This window comes from Jaculus jaculus, chromosome 4 (assembly GCF_020740685.1).
Source record: "Jaculus jaculus isolate mJacJac1 chromosome 4, mJacJac1.mat.Y.cur, whole genome shotgun sequence".
Lineage (NCBI taxonomy): Eukaryota > Metazoa > Chordata > Mammalia > Rodentia > Dipodidae > Jaculus > Jaculus jaculus.
Genome location: NC_059105.1, coordinates 70100787 through 70127079, shown reverse-complemented (window position 1 = coordinate 70127079; position 26293 = coordinate 70100787). Strand labels below are relative to the sequence as shown.

The 26293-nt window shown below is 43.3% G+C and overlaps 1 protein-coding gene across 1 annotated transcript in view; it reads right to left on the bottom strand.

The window, feature by feature from the left end:
• The window catches only part of Lrp2 (LDL receptor related protein 2), a 180505-nt gene that overhangs the window by 32486 nt on the left and 121726 nt on the right, over positions 1-26293 (bottom strand). The window contains exons 39-54 of the mRNA XM_045147772.1: positions 23892-24812; positions 23589-23754; positions 23261-23419; positions 22229-22518; positions 20807-21010; positions 19211-19453; positions 16312-16437; positions 14777-14899; positions 14277-14408; positions 11180-11381; positions 9093-9388; positions 7877-8393; positions 5259-5411; positions 4623-4793; positions 3282-3505; positions 1463-1640 (exon numbers count right to left, since the gene is read on the bottom strand). Coding sequence (XP_045003707.1) covers positions 1463-1640; positions 3282-3505; positions 4623-4793; positions 5259-5411; positions 7877-8393; positions 9093-9388; positions 11180-11381; positions 14277-14408; positions 14777-14899; positions 16312-16437; positions 19211-19453; positions 20807-21010; positions 22229-22518; positions 23261-23419; positions 23589-23754; positions 23892-24812 — 4105 coding nt within the window. The remainder of the gene's footprint in view (positions 1-1462; positions 1641-3281; positions 3506-4622; positions 4794-5258; positions 5412-7876; positions 8394-9092; positions 9389-11179; positions 11382-14276; positions 14409-14776; positions 14900-16311; positions 16438-19210; positions 19454-20806; positions 21011-22228; positions 22519-23260; positions 23420-23588; positions 23755-23891; positions 24813-26293) is intronic.

The following is a 26293-nucleotide window of genomic DNA, read 5'->3' as shown; positions in this document are numbered from 1 at the left end:
CTGACTCCCGACTGATCACAGTTCTCCAATAACCAGAGAAGTGGGTCAATTAAATCCCATCTCAGCCGGGCGTGGTGGCACACACCTTTAATCCCAGCACTCGGGAGGCAGAGGTAGGAGGATTGCTGTGAGTTCGAGGCCACCCTGAAACTCCATAGTGAATTCCAGGTCAGCCTGGGCTAGAGTGAGACCCTACCCCGAAAAAAAAAAAAAAAAAAAAAGCCGGGCGTGGTGGTGCACGCCTTTAATCCCAGCACTCGGGAGGCAGAGGTAGGAGGATCGCCATGAGTACGAGGCCACCCTGAGACTACATAGTGTATTCCAGGTCAGCCTGAGCCAGAGTGAGACCCTACCTCGAAAAACCAAAAAAAAAAAAAAAATTCCCATCTCAATGGGATATTTTGCACTATCACTCTTTTCCAACTAACTCTGACAAGTCATGAATGGCCTGTGACCATTGTTAGGAAAATCATCCACAGCCAGGTTTTAAAACTAAAACAACTTAAACCGGGCTGGTGGGGCATGCCTTTAATTCCAGACCTTGGGAGGCATCACCATGAGTTCGAGGCCACCCTGAGACTACACAGTGAATTCCAGGTCAGCCTGGGCTAGAAAGAGACTCTACCTCCAAAAAAAAAAAAAGAAAAGAAAAGAAAATAGCTAATGGCATATGAGTTTGAACATTTCACTTTACAACCCCAGTCAAAATTAAATAAGGAAGTGCCATATAGGTGTGGGGATGACAGGCAAAATAAATCTTGGCCACCAATGGATGTATATACTGATCAGTAATTTCCAGCTCAGCATGTGGAGGTAAAGATTAAAAAATGTTCAATAATGTTATATGAATATTGACAAGATAAGCTAATATGGGCTAAAGAAGATGGCTTTGTGGTTAAGGTGTTTGCCTGCAAAGCCAAAGGTTCGATTCCCCATGACCCACATAAGCCAGATGCACAAGGTGGCGCATGTGTCTGGAATTCTTTTGCAGTGGCTGGAGGCCCTGGTATGCCCATTCTCTCTCCCTCACTCAATCTCTTTCTCTCTCTCTCTCTCTCAAATAAATAAATAAAATATACTTTCTAAAAAAGATAAGCTAATATGTCCTTCTAAAGTCCTATTTTCCATTATGCTTTATGCATTATATTCTTACCCTAACACTCAGGACAATTCATTAGACAGTTTTCTTGCCTTTATAAAAAGCTTGCAAAACATAGGCATTATCAGTCTAGTTAACAAGTTCATTATCTGGATTATCTTATGTTGGTGAGTCATGATGTGCTTGCTATGAGTCAAACTAATTAACTGAGATCTCAGTTCATCAGAAAAACTCTCAAGCTGGGTAGGATGGCTGAGGCAGTACTCTGAAGTCAGCTTGGGCTGCATGGTGAGTTGCAGGTCGGTCTGCTTAAAGTTCAACGTCTGCCTCACGGCAGTGGGGAAGCGGGGGAAGGCGCCTTACTTTTCATTGTTACCACACAGGAACTGAGTACTGGAGCACATAGGCAGGCAAAGGGTTCTGTCCCTCAGTCGAATTGTCTGAAAGTCATCGGGACACTCACAGGTGACTCCTCCCCCTCCTGCTTTGATGAGGCACAGATGAGAGCAGCCACCATTGTTGGTACCACAGGGATTGCTCACTACAGAAAAAGGAAGAAAATGTATGTTTATTTGCTGTAAGAGAGTGTCGAATGCAGATTAGCTGGAAACCCAATCACCTCTTAGCCACTTTAGAACTCTAGAACTTTTCCAAAGTCCATGACAGGATAAGCATGGGTTTGAAAAAATAACTCAATTTTGTGCTATTGGAAGTGAGACATGCTCGCTGGAAAAGACGTATTTCTCAAAGTTCTAGGACAGCAAGCAGGAAACCGCTTCCATTTATATTCATATGCCGTGACAACCTAAGAAAAGTTCCCAAAGATACCATCTTTAGGTGGGTATGGTGGCGCACGCCTTTAATCCCAGCACGCGGGAGGCAGAAGTAGGAAGATCGCTGTGAGTTCAAGGCCACCCTGAGAATACAGAGTGAATTCCAGGTCAGCCTGGGCTAGAGTGAGACCCTACCTCGAAAAAAAACAAAAAAAAGATACTATCCTTGCTTCCTTATCCTAATACAAGCAATAGACGTTTGCCATAAAAACATTCATGAATACACACAGCCATGTCTGAAAGTTCTCAGTCACCACATGGAGATAAGGAATAACTTGAACTTTCAGTAAGTTTATAGAAAGAAATACTGAACATCATTATTTTGCTACTTTTTCTTTTTCCTTACTTCTCAGTTTGTCACATATTTTCAGCAAGAAACAAGAACAAAGCAAATCCAGAAACTCCAATCAATCCCCCAAAAGCATATATCATATCTCTGCCAAATTAGTACTTAGAAATATCATGAAACATCCTAAAATTTTATCATTTAATAGGTTTAATGTTACATTAAAGTTTAGGGCTAAAATGTCTGGATATTTTTTACTCATTTTAAAAGAAATTAATCCTCAAACCAAAATAGATTAAATAACTATGGTAATATAACAACTCATCTAAAACAAAACTACAAATGTATTCTTTAAGTTTTAACAGATGTGAGGGGCCATGCCTATAATCACCATAGTTGGAAGGCAGAGACAGGACAATCATGGGTTCAAGGACAGGCATAACTTGTGTTAAAACATGAAGAAGAGCCAGGTGGCATTGATGCCTGTACTCCCAGCACCTGAGAGACAGAGGTAGGTGGTTTGCTATGAGTTCAAGGCCACCCTGAGACAACATAGTGAATTCCAGGTCAGCCTGGGCTACAGCGAGACCGTACCTCAGAAAACCAAAAATAAAAAATAAAAAAGAATGGATTTGTACCTAACCATCAATGCAAAAGTCCCTGAGTCAATCCTAGCCCTGCACAATAAATAAAATTCAAAAGTAGCTTTCTCAGGCTGGGTAAATGGCTTAGCAATCAAGGCGTTTGCCTGAGAAGCCTAAGGACTCTAGAAGCCTAAGGAATTCAATTCCCCAGAACCCACATAAGCCAGATGCACAAGGGGGCGCATGGGTCTGGAGTTCGTTTGCAGTGGCTAGAGACCCTGGTGTGCCCATTCTCTTTCTCTCTCTCTAATAAACAAATAAAATTTTAAAAACTAAACATAAGTGGCTTTCTCAAAGGGGTATGAGACTAAAGTCTCACCATATACTTTAAAGCAAACATTAACAAGTATCCGCAAGTCTTGTGAACATCATGATCTTAAGGCCTGCACAGAGAAAGCAATGGTGCCACAACTACTCACCAATGGGCTGCCTGTATGGATGGTACACGTGGATGTCAAAGGGCCTGTGTGTTGTGTTCACCAGCATCGCCCTATCTGACCCATCATATTTGTTTCCCTTTTCAACTGTCCTGGTATTCCAATCTGTCCAAAACACTGTGTCTTCAAAAATGGTAATGGCGAAGGGGTGAGACAGAATTCCATTATACACTGTATGTCGTTTGTGGCCCTCCAAATCAGAGTACCTGGGGTGTCAGAGCAGACAGTGAGTGACTCATGTTCTCTAACCTAGCACTTAAACTCTACTCCACACAAAAAAAGTTGAAAAGCCATGATTCATCAGCCAAGGCTGAGCTAGAGCCACAGAAGAACTGGTAAGCAAAGCAAGAGTGCTGCACTCAGGGCCAGCCTGACAACCAGTGCCAGGGAGATGGCGACAGACACTGAGAACACTCAAAACCTATCAAAGCAGAAATCCAGAAGTGGCTGACAGCTAAATTAGACTTTTAACACACCCGCCAAGCCTCAAAGAACATTACAGAAGAGGGGGCAGAGAAATATTGTGAGAGACACAGGGTGGGAAGGAATGCCCAGGGGCATTTGCCCCAACAATGACTATCTGCTGCTCTCTTAACCCACAACCCCAAGGTGAATACCACTAACCCCATGGAGGAGGGTTCTCAGTGGGCTGGGGGCAGTTTCTAATTAATAAAAATTAAAATTAAGAAACAAAACAAATTTTAAAAAGCCATGCTTACCAATAGAAATAGCTACAGGAAGACAGACTCCCTAATGCCTAACCACAGGTGTAGTCATGAGAATGCTCTAGCATAGCTGTTGTGGGTTTACAACGTCTTACTCTGAGGCTTTCCGTCAGCGCCCCGGGATTCCAGAGCTAACACTATCCTCGCTTCCTGGATCATTGGAAGCTCCAGGGGGCAGCAAGAAGATAAAGTGCTTAAGGAGAAGTTGAACACTGAGCTGATTTCCATATGGGAGATTGCTAACATCATTTTCTAGATGAAGGAAAAAAAAAAAAAAAGCAAAGCTACTAATCCATAACCACTAATCAGTATGACTCCTTTTTATTGCACCATCCATAGAGCTCAGAATAGGGATAAGGATGGGTCTCAGTTGCCTACAATTTGTGAAGCCCTAGGTTTAATCACCACTGGACGCGGACAGTAGCACTGAGGAGATGGAGGAAGAGGGAGCGGAAACTCAAGATCATGCCACAAGCTTGGGGTTAGGTTGAAGTGAGTCCAGGCAGATTCTACTCTGCAGGTCAGTTAGAAGATGCATGAAGACGCTGAGGGCACAGCTCTGGTATCGACAGTGAACAGCTACTCTTTCAATACATACTCAATGTAACCCAGGTGAGCATCAGCCCAGTACAGGTGATCATTGGTGTAGTCAATGGTAATGGCATTGGGCCATTCCACCTTGGTAGAGATAATCACAGACTTATTGGCTCCATCCATGCCCACTCTGCCAATGTATGCACGGCTTCCCCAGTCTGCCCAGTAGACATGCCTGTGGGTACAAACACAGAAGCTAGTGTCAAAAAATACATAACTTTTCTCCATTTGGGGGGAATGGAGTTTACATCCCAAAGAGCCTCTTGAAAGGAAAGATAGCTAACAAATAGAAAATATCTACAAAAGGAACAGAAGGGACAGCATCGAGGCAATTCTCTAGGGATTGAAGATGTCAGTGGCTTTGACATGTTGCATCCACTGATGAAGTGTTTCTTTTACCACAATTTTCCTTGCATTCAGCCAAAAATGTGTAACTCAAACACAAGAGCTGAAGGATAGCATTTGAACGACCCATGCTTCTTCCCATATACTAACCCACTTACCAGGTAGGAAAAGCAGAAGATGAATCCCAGAGAGCTCTTAGCCCTGAGATTGCTATATAAAAAACCTTTTTTTTTTTTTAAACAGGGGTGTAATATGGATATGAAGCCCAAAGCCCAAGATTACAGAGACACAATACCCATTTTGAGGGTGGAGAACAATTCCTCTGGGATTTTCAAAGCAGAAGGTGTTGTTGGCATCCACGCAGTGCTGGGCTAGCAAGCGGCGGTGTCGACCATCAAGGTCAGAGACAAACAGGCAATCCAGGGTGGCATCCAACCAGTAGAGTTTTCTGAAGTGGAGAGCCAGGAGTTACCCATACAGCCACGTACTGAGCCTCCCAGTTTCCTATCCCAGCATTCACAGCCTAAGAAGGCAGGGGAAACAGGAAGGTGGTCTTGCCACAATGAGGCATGCATGTACTAGGACCCCTACTTTCAAGTCATGTGAGAAGCCCTGGCTGGGGCTACATTTCCCTCATGCAGTATGAGGCATCTTCTCAAGCAATGCAAAGGACTCAGAACTGAATGTCACACACCAGTTTAAATGCTGGGACTCAGCAAAACAGACTCATCTAATTGTATCTGAAACTAAACAAAGGAGCACAATTTGGCCTGGCCCTGTCAGAATGGGGGTGATGAATAACTGACTCTTCCATGAAACCTTAGAAATGCATTAGAATCCATTAGAAACTCCTGCCTCCAAGGAACAGTCCCTAAATATACTGTGCTTAACTAGAGGTTCTTAGTCTGGCAAAGGAAAACCTAAGCTTTCCTGGTTGAGGCACCCTCCAAAACTGAGGCAAAATAAATGTTTAATGTTATTATTAACTGCATGAACTTTCCAAAAGGTTCAAAACCCATAGATTTGAAAGATATCAGATCATAGGGTTTGATCACCCACACCAACTGGAAAAAGAATGCTTTGAAAGCAACAGGTTACTATTGAACTAACCATGCTGGAGGCTGGGAGTGTAATATCATAGGGAGTTCTTACTAGCGCTCATGTCAGTATCATCCAATTCAGACTAAAGATAAGGGAGCGGGTCCACATAAGAGTACAAGCCTAGCTGGGCAAGGTGCTGCACACCTAGAATCCCAGCACATGACAGTTGTGAGTTTTAGGCCAGCCTAGGACTACAGAGTGTCAGTTAGTTCACCTGGGTAAAACCTGATGAATGCAGCAATCTCCTCAGTCACTGCTCCATCTTTGCAGAGGCTAACAGCTATAATGATGCCTGCTATTTATCACTAGCTATTAAATGCTAGCACCTAGAATTTTATGATACCTGTTTAGTAGTCTTGTTTTTCTATGAAGCTGTATAATTACTATGTGGAAGGAGAAATTTGGGTCCTGGTAGATTGGGTTCCAATATACACAATGGAGATCTAAAAACCAGCATATCAAGTTCAAGCAGTTTAGAAGCCCTCAAGCTGGCAATAGTCATTTTTATTGCTACTGGGAGCAAGTTGCTTCTAATTGCAGTGTAGTAGGTATCTTAGAAATGTCCCAACCACTGAAAGGTAACTGAGTTCTTTTTAGCCTTTTCTGGATTTGGGCTACTTCAACCTACTCTTCCCTTCTTTGGCCATCTTTTTCACGAGCAAAACCACATGTCATTCTCTCTTCTGGCCAAGAACATGCTGTGATGGAAGGAAAAGTAGCTAAAATCAAGTGGCAAATACTCTACCAGTCTGGGCGGGGGGCTGAGTGCTGAATGACAGTATTTTGATAAAACTATAATTTTTTTTTTCCTTGCACTGCAGCAAATGATGGGGACAGTTCTGTTCCTGCAAACCAGGGATCATTGCTTTTTTTCCCCATCTTATTCACATGGCCAGTGTTTCCCTTATTATTCAGTAAGCCCTTATTGGGGACCTGCAGCAATACGGCTGCTTGGGGAGAGCCAAGGAGAAAAGTCTCCTAATTGCTGCCAAATACCTGATGGATTGATAGTCATATGGAATGTAGAAGTGTTACTCATCTCATAAAATTCTAGCCAAGACATCTCTGGTCTACCATAAAGTGCTTCAGTTTTGAGCTAGAGGTCCCAGTCCTTAGTCGGGATTTTCAAATTACCAAGTGCAGGCTGAAGAGATGGCTCATTGGTTAAGGTGCTTGCCTGCAAAGCCTGATGTTTCAGGTTTCATTCCCCAGTGTCCAAGTAAAGCCAAATGCACAAAGTGGCTCAAGTGTTTGCTTGTGGTGGCTAGAAGCCCTGGTACACCCATTCTTTTCCCCTTTTACCCTCTCTCTCTCTGCTTGCAAATAAATAAATAAATAATTTTTAAGGACTGAGTGCAAGAATAATTCATTGATCTCCCATTGGATGAATGGCTAAGAATAGCCAAGTCCTTGCAATATGCTCTCTCTGTAAAAGATAGTACCACCAGTTCTTATAGGTACTGGATTTTAAGTTCTGTGGCATCCCATTTTGACTATAGGTATAAAACAGGAAAAAAACATGCATTAATAGGTAGAGTATTACATGCAGAGTATGAAATGCATCCCCATACTAAACAGGTTGGAAAGCGCAAGATGAAAACATTGTTATTATTGTTTGTTTTGTTTTTGAGGCAGGGTTTCACTGTAGCCTAGGCTGACCTGGATCTCACTATGTAGTCTCAGGATGGCCTCAAGCTCACAGCAATCCACCCATTTTGGCCTCCCAAGTGCTGGCATGCACCACCACACCCAGCAGCCGAAAACATGATTTCTAAAATCTAATATTTAAAAAGCTCTCAAGTGCTGTCTTACCTGGAAACCCAGTCCACAGCCAAGCTTTCTGCACGTGGAAGTCTGTGGCTTACAATTGTCTCCCGGTTTGACATATTCAGAAACATTCTCTCAATAACTTGCCTCTGTGTATCAATCCAGTACAATCTCTTGTCTACTCTGTCAAAATCCAGTGCCACAACATTGTGCAATCCTTGCAAAATGAGTGAGTAAAGCTTGCCATCTGTAGTTAAATTTCTCAAGTAGTAACGGTTACTAAAGATGAGATAGGGCTCAATGTTACTGTTCTGTCGGCAGGTCTTTCCATCTGGTTCTCGGATATAGCCTGGGGCACACTTGCAAATGTAGGACCCTACTGTGTTCTCACACTTCTGGCTGCAGACATGAGGCGTCTCCTTGCATTCATCAATATCAACACAAGTGCGCTTGTCAGACATGAGTTTGTAGCCAGGAAGACAGGAACAGTAGAAACTGGTTAGAGTGTCTGTGCAGTTGTGATCACAGCCACTGATTGAAGGGTCCTGGCACTCATTAATGCCTGCGGGAGAAACACAGTGACTGGAGAACTTAAAATGCCAGCAGTGGGCCTCCCATTCCATTCAGCAGCTCCGATTCTTACTGAAACCATGGGTCACTCAAAAGTTGCAACTTATGCAATAAAACCCACACATATAAGGCCTTACATGTGTCAATTCTGTATAAATGGAGAAAGTTTTGAATATAGGTATTAATGTCTCAATTGTTGAAGTGGTATATTTTCCCCAAAACTGTGTGCATACAATTATAGCAGTATGTTATACATCAATAACAGCAACAGCTTTTCCAGATTCTGTGGTCACCTGAACAAAACTACAAAGACATCCAGCCTAGTCCACCCAGAGTAACCATTCATATTGGGTGGCACATGTGTCGAGTTCATTTCCATCAACTGGAGACCCTGACATGCCCATTCTCTTTCTCTCAAATAAATAAATAAATAAATAAATAAATAAATAAATAAATAAATAAATAAGAAGTCCTAACAGTCCCTGGGAATGACTCATTCCCTGAATCTGAAGAGAATTACCATATTCTCTTAAATGATAATGTAAACATTGTGTTCTCACTAATGACTGATGAATTAGCCCCAAAATGTTTGTGCATCTGCCATGTATAGCAAGAAATCGTTGCCTTTTGCAGTAGACAGGCTGGAAAACCCTGCGTTTCAAATCTAGCCCACATCTCCCGTGACACTCACCACAGCCTTTCTCATCACTGTTGTCAGAGCAGTCATCTTGGTGGTTGCAGACTTTCCCAGCCTCGATGCAGTGGCCATTATCACACCTGAACTGATGAGGGGGGCAGGTGACTTCTGGAGTGTGGCACAGGTGTTCCAGCTCATCAGACTCATCTCCACAGTCATTGTCCTCATCACAGACATAGGCCTGGTTAATGCAGCGCCCATTCTGACAGGTAAACTCGCCCGCTGGGCACGGCGGGTAGGAGCAGTCCCTCTCGTCACTGTAATCGCCGCAGTCGTTGCGCCGGTCACAGCTGTGTTATGACGCCCAGGAAACACAAATAAGTCTCAACTTTGCTTCCGCTTCAAGGTGCATGAATGCTAGGTCCCTCGTTCCAGCCTCTTTCCCACCAATCTCTAGAAGAATCCACTATTTAGTACCACACAACTTTCCTCGGTGGTGGTAGCTTCTAGAAGAAATGTATTATCTATGACTGCGGAAAATCTTTGTATTCCTGGTTTTAGTGGTCACTGATCTATTCTCCGTTTATGAGCATAGTAACATACATCATGTATTCTTAGCTCATGACAGAGTTGATGGGCACAGGGGATGTCCTAGGTGGTCACATGAGACCGAGGCATCTGTTCCTAAGTGGGTGTACCCTCTAAAAACACCGATCTTCCTCTTGGAGTCATGTTTCCATTGACAGACCCATGAGATTTGACTTGTGTTTGTTACAGTCAGACAGGAAGGAGGCAAAGCAAGGGATGTGGGAGCAACCACTCTGCACATTTACAGTTCTGCCAAGCGGAGGCTAAGGGCATTCCACACCCAGGATTTGGGCCTATCTTTAACCTTGAGTCTCAGGTTTCCAGACAAATAGCTTTTTTTTTCCTACTCTCCCAAAGCCTTGGGAAAGAAAAAAAGGGAAAGAGGACAGAAAGAAGGGAAGAGAAACAATAAAAGAATAATCAAATGGAAATAACATAGGACACTTAAGTAGGTAGGAAGAAAATATAACACACAATTCATTTTCTCTACAGATCACAAAGCAGCTTCAGTAGAAAGGGGACAGCTCCATTGCCTGAGGGTCATCCGACTGTCAATGTACAAATTATAGACCGTCCAGTGATGTCTGCATGGGCCTCATCAGGACGGGTCAAACATCAAAATACATCTCTCTTTTTCTTTAATCACTGCCCTCTGCTGGTGCTCCTTTTGCCCCTTCCTGAAACATGACTTCTCTGCCCTCTGCAGGATGCCCTCATATATTCTATATTTCACATGTGCCTCAGCACCTACCACCTCTCTGGTTGCCACCTCCTTCTCCAGCAGGCTGTAGGTGGATAGGCACCTGAGTGCCTGTAATAGCTCTTCTACATTCCATTTACTTATATCTAAAGGCCCAATACCTATTTTCACTCCAGGAAGCCAAATATACCTTCCCCTTATGAACAAAACTCTTTCTGCCATTCTCTGTGTGGTTTTAAAAACTTTGTTTCCACCATTTAAAAATTGGATGTTTTTGCATTATAGTGCAATTCTCAGCTTCCCCTTTAAAGCAAAAGTAATACCAAGGCTGAAGAGATGACTTAGCTGTAAAAGCACTTGCCTGTGAAGACTAAGGACCCAAGTTCAACTCTCCAGGTCCCACGTTAGCCAGATGCACAAGGTGGTGCATGCATCCAGAGTTCGTTTGCAGTGGCTAGAGGCCCTGGTGCATCTGTTCTCCCTCTTGAATTCTCTCTCTCTACCTCTGTATCTAATAACTAACTAAATAAAATGGCTTAAAAAAATTTTAAGTAATATCAAAAGGTCTGACCCTCAAGCATGATGCTAAGTAATGTTTGCCTTACGAGTGGGACATGCATCTCAGGTTATCCCACATGCCTCTCCCCGTTGTCTCCTTGATTCTGGGTCTAAATTCCAAGCACCACTTCTTATCATGTCAGAGCTATTTTTTCCTCCATAAAAATACAAAAGATGTAAAGGTGAACACTTTATTTTGACCTTAGGCTCCATGACCACTATACCTGAAGTAGATGCCAGCCCTGCTCCCAGTGAATAGGGAGGGCTTGGGGAAATGTTTAACCCCTCAACTCACCTGAATAACCGTGAAATGCACCGTCCATTTCCGCAGGTGAATTCGTAGTCTGCACAAGGGTTTCTGGTGCAGTTCTGCAGCTCATCAAGGGCATCAGCACAATCTGCATCTCCATCACACACCCAGGTTTGGGGAATGCATTTCCTGCTTGGATATCTGTTATTTGCACAGAAAAACTGGGAACTTGAGCAGCTCTTATTTTCTGAAACACACAAGGATCAGGAACCGTCTCAGAGTTATGTCAGTATTCAATTCTCATGATTTAATGTACTGAACATTCTGAAGGAAAATAAGAAAAAATGATACATTGCCATGGAAATCTATTATCGTCATGTTTTTCTACCACGGTAAGCCTACCATGTCAGTAATGACCATAATGTATCATTTCCATGGCAATACTAGATTGTTATATACATACCTCAAAAATTATACCTTAAAATGCTTTGGACATTAAATTTTACAGAAGTGAATAAAAGAGGGGCTGGAGAGATAGCTCAGCAGTTAAGGCACTTGCCTACAAAGACTAACAACCCTGATTTGATTTCCCAATACCCACATACTGCCAGATGCACAAAGTGGCGTATACATCTGGTGTTCATTTGCGTGCAGCTAGAGACACTGGCACACCCATTCTTTCTGTCTTTCTTCTCTCTGTCATACAAATAAGTAAACAAAAACATTTCTAAAAAAAATGGGGCTGGGGAAATGGCTCCATGCCATCACAAGGACGCTAGTCAGATCCCAGCACTCATGTAAAAGCCAGGCATGAAGCCAGGCATTGTGGCGCACACCTATAATCACAGCATTTGGAAGGCAGAGGAAGGAGGGTCACCATGAGTTCAAGGGCAGCCTAAGACTACACAGTAAATTCCAGGTCAGCCTGGGCTAGAATGAGACCCTACCACAAAACAACCAAAATACAAAAAAGGCCAGTCATGAGTCATGATGATACATGTTTGTAATACCAGCTAGCCTAACTGAATCAATGAAGTCCAAGTTCAGTGAGAAACTTTACTCAAAAATAAGGTGGAGAGGGATGGAGAGATTGCTCAGTGGTTAACTCAATTGCCTGAAAAGCCTAATAACCCATGTTCGATTCCCCAGTACCCACATAAAGCCAGATACAGTGCATCTTTAGTCTGTTTTCAGTGGCTGGAGGCCCTGGCCCTCCCATCCTCTCTGTCTCTGTCTCTCTTCTCTTTGTGTCTCTCTGCTTGCAAATAAATAAATGAAAATATTGAAAAAAATATATTTTTTGTTTAATTTTATTTACTTATTTGAGAGCGACAGACAGAGTGAGAAAGAGGCAGAGAAAGACACAGAGAGAGTGGGCGCGCCAGGGCCTCCAGCCACTGCAAATGAACTCCAGACGCATGCGCCCCCTTGTGCATCTGGCTAACATGGGTCCTGGGGAGTTCAGCCTTGAACCGGCGTCCTTAGGCTTCACAGGCAAGTGCTTAACCACTAAGCCATCTCTCCAGCCCCTCACCATCTTTTAAGAGAGGAGAAAAATAAGGTGGGGAGCAATTAAGGAAAATACCCAATGTTGACCTCTAGCTTCCATTTACATGCACTCACATGAACACACATGCACATGTTTTTAAAAAAAAAAAAAAAGTGAGCATAATGGAACACTTCATCGAATCTTCCATGAAGTTAATGTAAGATCTGCTTTGGTAATTTGTTGGATTTCATTTTAACAAACGTGCAAACTAAGGATGATATTTTGATGCCAGAAGGAGTTAGGCTTCTAACTTCTTCCTCTAATGTTAATGCTTTTCAAGTACATTATAGCTACCACCTCCCATAAGAGACGGGGAAGGAGACAGCAGCATTGTCACATGACACTGGATGAGATGCTGATTTGGAATTATTAATGTCTGCCAAGCAAAATCAGAGGCATTGTCCCCATCTCCAATGAAGGAGGGGAAGTATGGTGATTCAAGTCAGTACACTTGGAAGCCACCCCCTTCAGTGATTGAGCATGAAAAGCCATTGGCCACCTCCAGAGCCATGGCATGTGAGCATTAGGAAGCCTCTGTCCTTATTGTTTTACCAGGAGAAGATACTCTACTCTGCTAAGGCACCTCAGGCAACTACAACCTCCCAACTCCCAGATCCTAGGTTTAAGGGGGTCGTCAACACATGATTACTTGTCTCCAACTGAGTTCCCTCATCTGTTCCAGAAACGGAAGACAAAGTTGTGTTTTTTTAATATTTTATGTTTATTTTATCATTTATTTGAAAGAAGGAAAGAGGCAGAATAAGTGTGAGAGATAGAAAGAGAGAGAAAAAAAAATGGATATGCCAGGGCTTCCAGCCTCTACAAACGAACTCCAGATGCATCTGGCTTATGTGGGTCCTGGGGGATTAACTGCTAAGCCATCTCTCAAGCCCCAACAAAGTTATTTTTTATCATAAAAAAATGTAATAGGGCTGGAGAGATGGCTTAGTGGTTAAGTGCTTGCCTGAAAAGCCTAAAGATCTCGGTTCGAGGCTCAATTCCCCAGGACCCACATTAGCCAGATGCACAAGGGGGCGCATGCATCTGGAGTTCGTTTCCGGGTGGCTGGAGGCCCTGGCACGCCCATTCTCTGTCTCTCTCTATCTGACTCTTTCTCTCTCTGTCTGTCACTCTCAAATAAATAAACAAAAGTATTTTTAAAAAATGTAATAGCCACATGTGGTGGCACATGCCTTTAATGCCAACACTTGGGAGGCAGAGGTACGAGGATTGCCATGAGTTCAAAGCCCCTGAGACTACACAGTGTATTGGACTATAGTGAGACCTTACCTCGAAAAGAAAAAAAAAGTAACCAGGAGTCGGGCATGGTGGCAAACGCACTTGGGAGACAGAGGTAGAAAGATCACTGTGAATTCAAGGCCACCCTGAGAGAATTCCAGGTCAGCCTGAGCTACAGTGAGACCCTATCTCAAAACACCCCACCTCCCGCAAAATGAAACCAGATGATTTCAAACTGCTCATAGTAGAAAAGTAAAGGTGATGGTCCATCAGCGTGGAATCTTCCTGATAACTGGATGCTACAAAACTCGGATGCTCTGCTGTGTTTCCGTGGAGACTAACTCCTTCACTTACCACAGTGATGCCTCTCATCCTCATCACTCATGTCCCCGCAGTCATTGTCACCATCACAGATCCAGTCATTTGGGATGCACCTGCCAGCATCACAGCGGAACTGATTGCTTGAGCAGGTTTGCTCAGAGTGTGCTGCAAAGATGAGCGCGTGTGAGTGTGGCCAGCTCTGCTCATTACCCACTACACCTCTCAAAGGCTTGCCCAGCAGCGACCAGCGGCTTAAGGGGAAAGCACTCAGGTGACGGGGCAGAGCCCTAAGTCTTTGGTGATGTGGGTGGCATTCAGTAGTCCTCCCCCCTCGCCTTCCGGAAAGCTATAATCACTAACGCACAGGCTTGTATTTTAAAATCATCCTACAGCCTTCTACGTCTGTCAACAACAAGAATCTCACTTTATGGGCATGGGCCAGGCACTTCCTGGTCAGCTCTTCACAGTGCCCTGTAGGAGCAGGTCTTTGAAGAGCATCTGCCAGGTGGTTTCTGTGCTGGCTGATGACTTACCGCAGGTGGCAGGTTCGTCAGAGCCGTCGGGACAGTCGGCTTCGTCATCGCAGTACCACCGCTGCGGGATGCAGCGCGGCGGAGACCCGCACTGGAACTCGGTGCTGCTGCACGTGTGCGTGACTGGAGGAAGGGCGAAAGGTCAAAACCCGGAGCCACAGGTAAGCAAGGCCCGCCGCTCTTCCCGCCCTGTGAACAGGACGACCGCTGCCAGGGAAGATGAGGCCTGGGAAAGACTTTTGTGGGAGCTTTCCTTAAAAAGGAGGAGTGTGAGAGATGGGGGCCAATCCTGCCCAGGATCTCAGAAACCAAGAATCTAAGTTTTCTTCTCAGAAAATTCTGAAGAGGGGCTGGTGGAGTGGCACGTGACCACAGATCCAGCTGCTAGGGAGGCTGCTGATAGGGCCGATTGCTTGAGCCCAGAAGTTCAAGGGGCTAGCAAGATAGGTAGTAAGAATAATGAAAAAGGGCTGGAGGAATGGCTTAGTGGTTAAGGTATTTGCCTGCAAAGCCAAAGGACCCAAGTTCGATTCCCAAGTCCCCACATAAAGCCAGATGCACGAGGTGGGGTATACTTCTGGAGTTCGTTTGCAGTGGCTGGAGGCCATGGCACAGGGTCCTTTCTCTTTCTGTCTCTCCTCCTCCCTCTCTCTCTCTCTCTCATAAATATATAAATAAGAAATAGAGCCGGGCGTAGTGGCACACGCCTTTAATCCCAGCACTCGGGAGGCAGAGGTAGGAGGATTGCCATGAGTTCGAGGCCACCCTGAGACTCCATAGTGAATTCCAGGTCAGCCTGGGCTAGAGTGAGACCCTACCTCGAAAAACCAAAAAAAAAAAAAAAAAAAAAAAAAAAAAAAAAAAAAAAAAAAAAAGAAAGAAAGAAATAGGGCTGCTCGTGGTGGCACACATCTTTAATCCCAGCACTTGGGAGGCAGAGGTTCAAGGCCACCCTGAGACTACATAGTGAATTCCAGGTCAGTCAGTGGTAGAACAAGACCCTACCTCAAGAAAATAAAAAGAAGAGGTAAGGATGGAGAGATGGCTAAGCAGTTAAGGTGCTTACCTGCAAAGCCTAAGGAACCAGGTTCTGCCGGGTGTGCCCATTCTCTCTATATATCTGCCTCTTTCTATCTCAAATAAAAATAAATAAATAGAGATAGTAGCTAGGCTTTCAAATGGGAGACCTAGCTCTCCAGAAAAAAAACAAAAAACAAAAACTGAATTGTATGTAAGGCTTCTCAAATCCTTCCAATCACATCTTACTGAACTGATTTCCACATCTACTTACAAACCCAGTCTTGACCACTAAAATGAGTACATCCAGGCTATTTATGGCTACATTAGTTCAAGACTTGCATCTCCCTCCCATGTACATAAAGTGACCCTAATTAAACTTACTGAGTCACCAAAAAAGCAGGAAAGCATAGGAAGAGGAGCTGGGAAGAAGAGGTTCAGGAGAGGTAGCAGGGTGATAAGAGAAACTGTCAAGTGAATAAAAGCCACCCGAAGAGAAGTAGCTTTATCACACTTACTGCAGTAAGTGGGGCTTTCGTCACTCATATCCCCACAGTCATTGTCTCCATCACACAAGTAACCTCGGGGAATACAAATATTGGTATTCTGGCATTTTGTGTACCCAGGCTGGCAAGTGCGGTCAACTGGAAAGACAACCCAGACAAACATTTTTAACAGGTGCACCAAATACCACATCATAAGTGATGTCCACTGAAACTGAAGTAGGGCAGGGCTCGAGCCATGGAAGAGGACGCAACCCTCAATACTTACGTCACCAGTGGATTCTCTAATGAAAATGGATATTATGAGCTAGCACTGGGGGAACAGAGGGCTGAGGGGAAAGGTTGCTTAACAAAAGCCCTAGCTATCAGTTAAATAAAATAAAATAAAATAAAATAAAATAAAATAAAATAAAATAAAATAAAATACGGAAGAGGGCTGGAGAGATGGCTTAGCAGTTAAGGGTGTTTGCCTGAGAAGCCTAAGGACCCATGTTCAACTCTGTAGATCCCACATAAGCCAGAGGCTGAAAGTGGCAGAAAGAATATAAGAGCAAAGGGAAGGAGAGGGGTGCTTCCAGACACAAAATGGTGTTGATATTCATAACCTCACAGTGGCTGATGCCACCTACACAAGATCTGAAATAATAGGGGGGATAAAAGTAATGGCATCAAAGTAGAAGACCAGACTGAAAAGATGGCTCACCAACTAAAGACATTTGCTTGAAAAGCCTTTTCTTTGTAAATGTTAAGAGTTCAAGTCCCCTGCACCCATGAAAACCAGATGGACAATGTTGCTCATGCATCTGGAGTTCATTTGCAGATCTTGGCATACCATACTCATGCCTCTCTCTCTCTCTCTCTCTCCTTGAAAATAAAAATTTATTTTTAAAAGAAAAGAGACTAGTTTAAATTAAGGACTTTAGTGGAAAAAGGGTTAGTATTATGAGGAATTTATGATCATGGTATATTGTCTATTATATTTATGGAAGTCATCGATAACACATTTTAAAAAACCATTAACTGAAGAAAACCTATTTAAAACCATGATGCTATATAGCTTTGTGCATAGCAAACCTTATCCATAAGGCACTTATGCATTACATTTGTTAGTAATTATTGGTGAATTCTTAATCTCGCAAGACAAAAGCCAAGGACAATATTCTTGATATTAAACTATAAGCTGGCTCTAAAGATCCATCATTTCATTGATTATATCAAAAGCAAATTTATACTTTAGATGAACACACAGATTTTCTTTTCAGCCAGGCAATTTTCATGCAGAAATTTCATTTCCACTGAGAAAGCTCAAAACTTAGAGTACCCTGAAAAAAAAAAAAAAAAGTGGAGTGTTCGGCACTAAATGAGACACCTCTCCAGGGTTCAGGAATCATTGCAGAAGAGGTAGTGGAAAGAATATAAAAGCCATAGGATGGGGCTTTTATATTCTTCAAGGAGAAGGTGCTTTAAACATTGTCTTCCAGACACAAAGTGGCTGGTGCACTTATGACCTCACAGCGCTGTTGTTACCTGCACAAGAACTACATGATATTGGGCCCATCGGTTGGGCCCTGAAAGGCCCAGGCGTGAGGCCCAGTGGAACTTCCTGAGTCTAGCTAAAGTTTGGCGACCTGTCTCTGGCCAGCTAGGACTCAGCAAGACGCCTAATGGCTTCTGGCCTGCTACCTCCGTGTGGCAATTGTAATTACCATTTCAATAGTTAAAGTTTACTATTGGCCCTTACCTCTTCCCCCATCCTAAAATCCCCACCTTTGTCCCCAACATGATATAGACAACTGCTCAGAGTAATAAAGCGAGTTGTTTCTGCGAGTTCCTGCATTGAAGACTCCCGACTCAGTGTGGTTGTTCTCTGGTGGCCAGGAGAGGTTTCTGAGTCGTCCGACGCGCATCATCCCCTCAACCCCTAGGGAGGAACCAGCAGGCCTGATCCTTCCCTCAGCACTACCTGCCCGGGAAGGAGCCCCGCACCCATCCACATGTGGTCATGGATGATGACATCAAAAAAGACTTAGCGGTTAAGGTGTTTGCTGCAAAGCCAAAGGACCCAGGTTCAATTCTCAAGATTCCACATAAGCCAGATGCACAAGGTGGCACATGAATCTGGAGTTCTTCTGCAATGGCAGGAGGCCCTGGTGCACCCATTCTCTCTATCTACACCCCCTCTCTTGCTTAAACAAACAAGCAAACAAACAGAAGAGGGACTAGTCGGACAGAAGAGAGGTTAGATAGAGGGCACACAAAGGAGCACCGTGGGAGGGGATTGTGATCAGGATATATTGCATATATGCAGGAAGGCTGTCAATAAAATGACGTTTCAAGGGCTGGAGAGATGGCTTAGCGGTTAAGCGCTTGCCTGTGAAGCCTAAGGACCCCAGTTCGAGGCTCGGTTCCCCAGGTCCCACGTTAGCCAGATGCGCAAGGGGGTGCACGCATCTGGAGTTTGTTTGCAGAGGCTGGAAGCCCTGGCGCGCCCATTCTCTCTCTCTCTCCCTCTATCTGTCTTTCTCTCTGTGTCTGTCGCTCTCAAATAAATAAATAAATAAATAAATAAAAATTTAAAAAAAAAAAGTTGATGTTTCAAGAAATTTCACATCTCTAGCCGGGTGTGGTGGCGCACGCCTTTAATCCCAGCACTTGGGAGGCAGAGGTAGGAGGATCGCCATGAGCTCGAGGCCACCCTGAGACTATACAGAGCTAATTCCAGGTCAGCCTGGAGCAGAGTGAGACCCTACCTCGAAAAACCAAAGAAGGAAAGAAAGAAAGAAGGAAGGAAGGAAGGAAGGAAGGAAGGAAGGAAGGAAGGAAGGAAGGAAGGAAGGAAGGAAGGAAGGAAAGAAAGAAATCTTATGAACTACTCAGCAAGGCCCGTGTTCAAAAGTACTTGGGATAAACTTACGGCAATTTTTCTCATCCGAAGTGTCATTATCATGGCAGTTGTTCACGCCGTTGCAGACATATTCCAGGGGTATGCACCTTCCATTGCTGCAGGTGAATTCCGTGGTCTCGTTGCAGTTCCTAAACTGGCAGCCTACTTCATCACTGTTGTCACCACAGTCATTGTAGAAGTCACAGCGATAACTATACTGGACACAGCGCCCATTAGCACAAGTGAAGGCTGTTGGCTGGCAGGTGTGGAATGCTATGAGGAAAAGACATTGAAAAGAAATCAAAAAATTATCCTATTTCCAAAAGATTGAACTAGATAAAAAATAATAATAAAAATCGCCAGGTATGGTGGCACACACCCTTAATCCCAGCACTTGGGAGGCAGAGGTACAAGGATCGCTGAGAGTTTGAAGCAACCCTGAGAATACACAGTGAATTTCAAGTCAGCCTGGACCAGAGTGAAACCCTACCTCGAAAAACCAGGAAAATTAAAATAATAATAATAATTATTAAAGGCTCATCTCAATTACATAAAAGCATGCAAATACAGTTTAGTTAAGGAAAACAACTATGTGGCCTGCTCCAGAAGGGTACCCAATTTCAGAACTCCCAGAAAGCCCACTGTATTTTACCCCGCGGACATGAAAACAAGTATTACCTTGATAAAATGACAACAATCACTTTCTGGTCTCCTTAGCATGGCCCCATGGTAAGCCATGCATTCACCTGCCAAGTGGTTGTGTGTGTGTGTGTGTGTGTGTGTGTGTGTGTGTGTGTGTGTGTTTTCTGAAGCAATACAGACAAATGAGTTTGGTTTTTTTCTTGAGGTAGGGTCTCACTCTAGCCCACGCTAACCTGAAACTCCTTCTATAGTCCCAGGTAGACCTCAAACTCCTAGCAATCCTCCTACCTGTGCACCATTACACCTGGATATTTTTGTTTTTAACTATATATTTACTGGTACATTTGTAAGTTAGAGCCAAAGTCAAGTAGAAGCGAGGTTACAAAAGATGCGTAAGACATAATCACAAAAAAAATGATAGCGTTAATATCCTTTCTTGAAGCATAAGTGCACTCTGCACCAATGAGGCTTGATGGTGTTTTAAGGCCCAAGAGCCTTACCACAGTACTGAGGTGTAATAGCTGGCAAGAGGAGCCTTGCAAGCTTCTGTGTGTCCAACATTCACTGCACTTTCTTTTGTTTTTAGGGGGACCACTGGTGCTCAGTCTGTTGGACATTCTTTGTGGTCTCTTTCTTTTCAATTTCTGACAGTTTGGGGGTTTTTTTTGTCTTCTGATCCACTGGGACAACATTCATCTACTGGTGCCCTTGGCCCCATGCTAAGCCATGAACTCTACCAGCCAAGTTGTTTTGAACATGTATTTCTCTCTTAGTGCTATAAGAACCATGCAGTTTTATAGATGAACTGTCTGAAGCTAAGTACCTTTCCCCAAGGCTATGCAGCTTGTGGACGCTATATCCAGGACTTTTAAAAGAACTACAGTCTGGGTTCTCAAACCCACCCATGCACGGCAGGCTTCTATACCAAACACTTGGCATAATGACATCCTTAGCAGCTAACAAAACACAGAAAGTGTAGCTCACCACAGACAGATTGCAGCTCATCACTGCCATCACCGCAATCATTGTCATTATCACATTTCCAGTGCTCCACAATGCAGTGCCCATTAAAGCAGGTGAATTGGGAATCACTACACCGGGCCCCAGTGTCCACAATACAGTGCTTGTTATTGTTGGCCAGATACCACTGGCCTTCATGTGGGCATTGACACTCTGCTCCACTTGGGCCTGGGGTGGGAAGAAGCAAAAAATGAATGGATAGTGATTGCAACAGTTTTAAATACAACAACATTGCTAATCCACCTTAAACCATGTCTGAGTCACATGTGTGCTGTCTGAAAAGCCACAGTATCAAAATGCAGGTATTGGGCTGGGGAGATGGCTTAGCAGTTAAGGCACTTGCCCGCAAAGCCTAAGGACCCAAGTTCCACTCCGAAGATCCTACATGATCCAGACACACAGGTGACGCATGTGCATGAGGTGGCACACATGTCTGGAATTTGACTGCAGTGGCTAGAGGCTCTTGCATGCCAATTCCCTCTCTCTCTCTCTTTCTCTTTCTCTCTCTCTCTCTCTCTCTCTCTCTCTCTCTCTCACACACACACACACACACACACACACAAACACACTCTCTCTCATTAAAAAAAAAGGAAAAATATGCAGGTATTTTTATGAGGTAATTTTCTATGAACCATATCACACTAAAATAGCATCAATTTACATCCTTTCATAAGGAACTTCTTATTCAAGTCATGAAGTGGGGCAGCCAAAGGCCTCATCTCCTTCCATCACGCTTCCAGTGAATCTGCCTGAGACTACATAGTTGATTCCAGGTCAGCCTGGGCTAGAGTGAGACCCTACCTCAGAAAAAAAAAAAGAAAAAGGAGGACAAACAATCTGGGTTTTCTCTCCCCCCCCCTCCCTCCCTCCCTCCCTCCCTCCCTCCCTCCCTCCCTCTCTCTCTCTCTCTCTCTCTCTCTCTCTCTCTCTCTCTCCCTATGCACATAGAGATCACATGATGAAAAAAGAAATCTCAAAAATCTGTTTCAGCAGTACCATGAAATTGTGGGGAATCAAAAAAAAAATTTTTTTTTTTTTTGGTCTTTTGTACTGTATGTGTATGGAGGTGCACTGAATGAAGGCTAGAGACAACCTCAGATGACATTACTTCAGAACCTCTCATCAGCCTGGAGCTGGCCTAGATTGCTAGATTCACTGGCTTGTATAATTCAGGGATCCTCCTGTCTCCACATGCCCCGTGTTGGGATTACAGCATGCTTGGCATTTCTATATGAGTGTGGGAGATGAAGTCATGTCCTCATGTTTTTACCAGCTGAGCCATCTCACCACTCTTCTTTTATTGTTGGAGGTGACATTCCTTTATCTTCCCTTACCAAGTGTTTTTTTGATTACTATCATTAATTATGATTATATTATTGTACTTACCTGGGGCACAAATGTGACTGCAGCCCCCATTAAACTCATCACAAGGATTGCTACACTGCTGTTGCTCATTTTTTGTAACCGTGCTAATACCCATAGGACGGGCAGAAAAAGTGGTGGTGATGGCGACCTGATCTGACCCGTCGTATTTGTTAGCTCGGTATATCTTTTTGGTGAAGATGTCAGTCCAGTAAATGTACTGTCCATAGAGGGTCAAGCCAAAAGAATGAAAGGCGTTGCTGACCACAACTTCACGGTTCAAGCCCATCAGAGTACTGCGCTCAATCTTCTGCCTGAAATGAAGTTAGAAAGAAATACAACTGCTGAAATCCAGAAAGAATCCTAAATAAGCCTGGGTATTCACTTATCCTAGTGCCTAAGGTATAAAGCAGCATGTTTCTTTCAGTGACGAGAGGTCTTATTTGTATATCAAACAATGGCCTAGAAATTATTTACTTTCAGTGATTAATATTACCCTTCAGGGTGAAATTAGAAGCAAGGGAACATTGGCAGGTGATTCCTGTAATGCATGGGGCATCACACCGTTGACATTTATTTCTTTGAGATATTTCCCTAGAAAGATCACTGCTGTGCTTCAGATGAAAAAAATGAAGTAGATGCTAGAAAATAAGCAAGAAATTACAGACACCTAACTATCATGAACAAAATCATTTCAACCCCACTAACTATTCCCTAAGATGACTGGAATTAATTTGAAAAATGTCCATTGAAAGATAAAGCCCAAAAGTATTTTGATAGTTTTCTAGAACCTACTGACCATGTATTGAGTTATGTTTATAATCACAGTGACACGCCTCTTGGTAGATGTGTGTAATAACTATTCTATCACTTGATAGAGGTAAATTTTCATTATTACATTTGCCAAGCTAGAATAGTAAAGAGCTCCTTAAACTCTGATTCTACGTTTCAGCAATGTCTTTATGGTTAAGTGTTTTCATCACATCAACCAGATCCTTTAGAAGTTGGAGGAAGAACAACTTCTCAACACCCACAAAAGTCACCAAAGGCACCTACAGACTAGCATCCGCCCAGTAGAGAAGGTCTGTCTCGTGGTCCAGAGTGAGCCCATTGGGCCAAACTAGGCTGCTGTTCACAATGGGTACCCGGAAGTTTCCTCCCAATGTGGCTCTCTCGATTTTGGCCTCAGTACCCCAGTCAGTCCAGTACATGAACCTAGTTATCCCCAAAAAATGAAAAAAAGAAAAAGAAAAACACAGTTAATTCATGAGGAATCTTTCCATGTGATCAAATGAGTATTGATGCTTCCCACCTTCCCACTAAAAGGGAGTTTTGACCCAGGTCTCCCTCATTGAAGGAGAAAATAAATGACACCATGGCATACCCTCGGCAAGGATCTAACACGATAGCTCTTGGTTTTGAAACACGGGCTATCACAGTACGCTTAGATCCATCTTCAGCCATGGAATTAATTGTCTGGTTGGTGTAGTCACTATAATAAATTCGTCTATTGATCCAGTCAAAGGCAATGCCATCAGAAGTTCCTATATCTGAATACACAAGTAAACACACAAAAGAAGCACACAAGATATTAGAGGCTCAATATGCATTAAGAACACTGGTCACCCACGTAAGCTGGCACAGTAAAATCTACAGCCAAGGTTAACTCCACCTGGAGCACACTTACCCGAAACAATGACAGTTGGAGAAGTGGTCCCTGAATACAGGCTAACATGGGAAATCTGGCCACGTCCAGGGCCTAAAAACTGTGTGAAGAAGATTCTATTATCCCTGCTGTCATAGTCCAGAGCAATGATAGGTCTCCCCACGGTGATTTCCTGGAAAGGTGAACTATGATCTTCAAGGTTAAAGTGTAAACTTCTCAAGGACTTATCCAAGGCAAAAATGAGGAAGTCTTCTCTGGAGATGGCACAGCTCTTACCATCACTGTCCAGAGTCCCAAAAGCACATCCACATTTTGGGGTTTGTGATTCAGGCAAAGCGAAACAGAAATGGGAGCATCCTCCATTATTTTGCAAGCAGGGGTTGTTGTTGACCGCTGCTGGTGAGCGGGGCTGGACATGCTCATCAAAGACAGTCACATCCCTGAGCCAGTCGATATTATCTCTGATCACTAATGGTGGCTCTACATGCCCTGGCTCCTTGCTAGCTCGGAAGATTTTTTTCAAGTTCCTATCCACCCATATGATGGAATTTTCAAAAACAGTGATGCCATAAGGAGTTGGGTAACGACTGCCATAACGAATCACTTCAGACTCCCCTCCATGGAGACTGATCCTTGCAATGAGGTCTAAAGAATCGTCAACCCAGTAAATATAGTCACTGCTGCTGTCCACTGCCAAGCCCCGTGGTGTGACGATGCCTTCGGACACAAGTACAGTTCGGTTGGAGCAGTCAAGAAAAGAACGTTCAATCTTTGGTATCTGCCCATAGTCAGCCCAGAAGAGATATCTGTTCTTGGGGTCAACGACAATATGCCGAGGCATATCCACTGTGACTTTAAGGAGAACGCGGCGGTAGGTAGTATTGATCCGTAGTACTTCTACCAGTGTTTCAGACACAAAGGCATTGGTGAAGTAGAGATTGCCTATGAGAAAATCAAAGTGGGCACTGATGAATGGAAACCCATGAAAAAAAAGAAGAGGGGTACTTTGTCAAATTCAGCACAAAATAGGAACTAAATATAGTACTTCAAATTTGGGGAAATATGCCCCTCTTCAATAGATTACAGTTCACAGCAAATGTAGCTCACTATCTGCCAAATAGTATATTTTCCAGGATGTCTTTCCTTTGCTACCTAAAGCACTAAATGTTTAATAGTCATCATCAGGTCTTTCTAACTAAATGTGTTTTCATCCCATAGACCTCCTAAAAGCCACCAACTCCAAAGTTCACTTCCCCTTGAGTATTAAAGTATAATGTATAGGCTGGAACAAAACAATTATGTGATCAGGTGCTTTCACTGAGTCCATGTGGCGTCTGATATGAGCTGTCTACGTTGTGCACCTATGTCATTCCTTTATCTGTCTTAAAATAGTTCTAGAGAAACCAGGCCAATATAAAATGTTACATCTCTACATGAGATGTGGGGGTGGGGGTGGGAAGACTGCAGCTATTCATCACTAATCCAGGCTCAAAGTTCTTTAAAGATTATCTTGTATTATTGTATTTTATTACTCATAGCCTTGGCTGGCCTTGAACTTACTGTATATGTTAGGATAACCTTCAACTTCAGATCCTCCTACCTCTGCCTCCCAAGTACAGGGATCACCAAGGTGCACCACAATACCCTGCCACACTACATACCTCAACTCTGCCACTGTAACAAGAAAGCAGCCAAACTTTGTTGACCATCAGAAATGGTACACATTTAATCCAGAAATAGGAACCCTTAGAGTCTTATTTAATTCCAGAACCATATTAACCATACTTATAGTGTCTAAGTGTGCATACTTATTAATCCTGACAATACAGGTACCTGATTGATTAGAGTTGCACTGTATCCCTAAAAGAGTTATTTCTCCTAATGTTCATATCCATGTATTAATGCTACTTTTGGTTAGAGAAGCTTCTCTTTTCAGATGGTGGTGACCTCTGGGATGACCCAAAAGGCACCATAGTACTGAGAAAAAGTGACAGGAGTGTTCAGCAATGAAATATCTCTATCATAACTTCCCAAGATCAGGGTCCGTTGCAGAAGAGGTGACAGGAACAATGTAAGAGCCAAAGGAAGGGTAGGACTGCTTACAATACACTCTACCAGACACAAAATGGTCTGGATATCCATGACCTTGCAGTGCCTGGCACTACCTACACAAGACAAGGAAAAAAGATGATGACATCAAAATAAAAGACAGACTAATTGAGAGGGAGAGGGGATATTATGGGATTTGGGAAGGGGAAAGTAAGGAGGGAGGGGATTATCATGCTCTATTGTTTGTTATTAAAGAAGTTTTCAATAAAAATTTATTTATTTATTTTATTTATTTATTTATTTATTTATTTTATTTATTTGAGAGAAAGAGAGAGGAAGATACAGATATATAGAGACAGAGAGAGAAAAAGAGA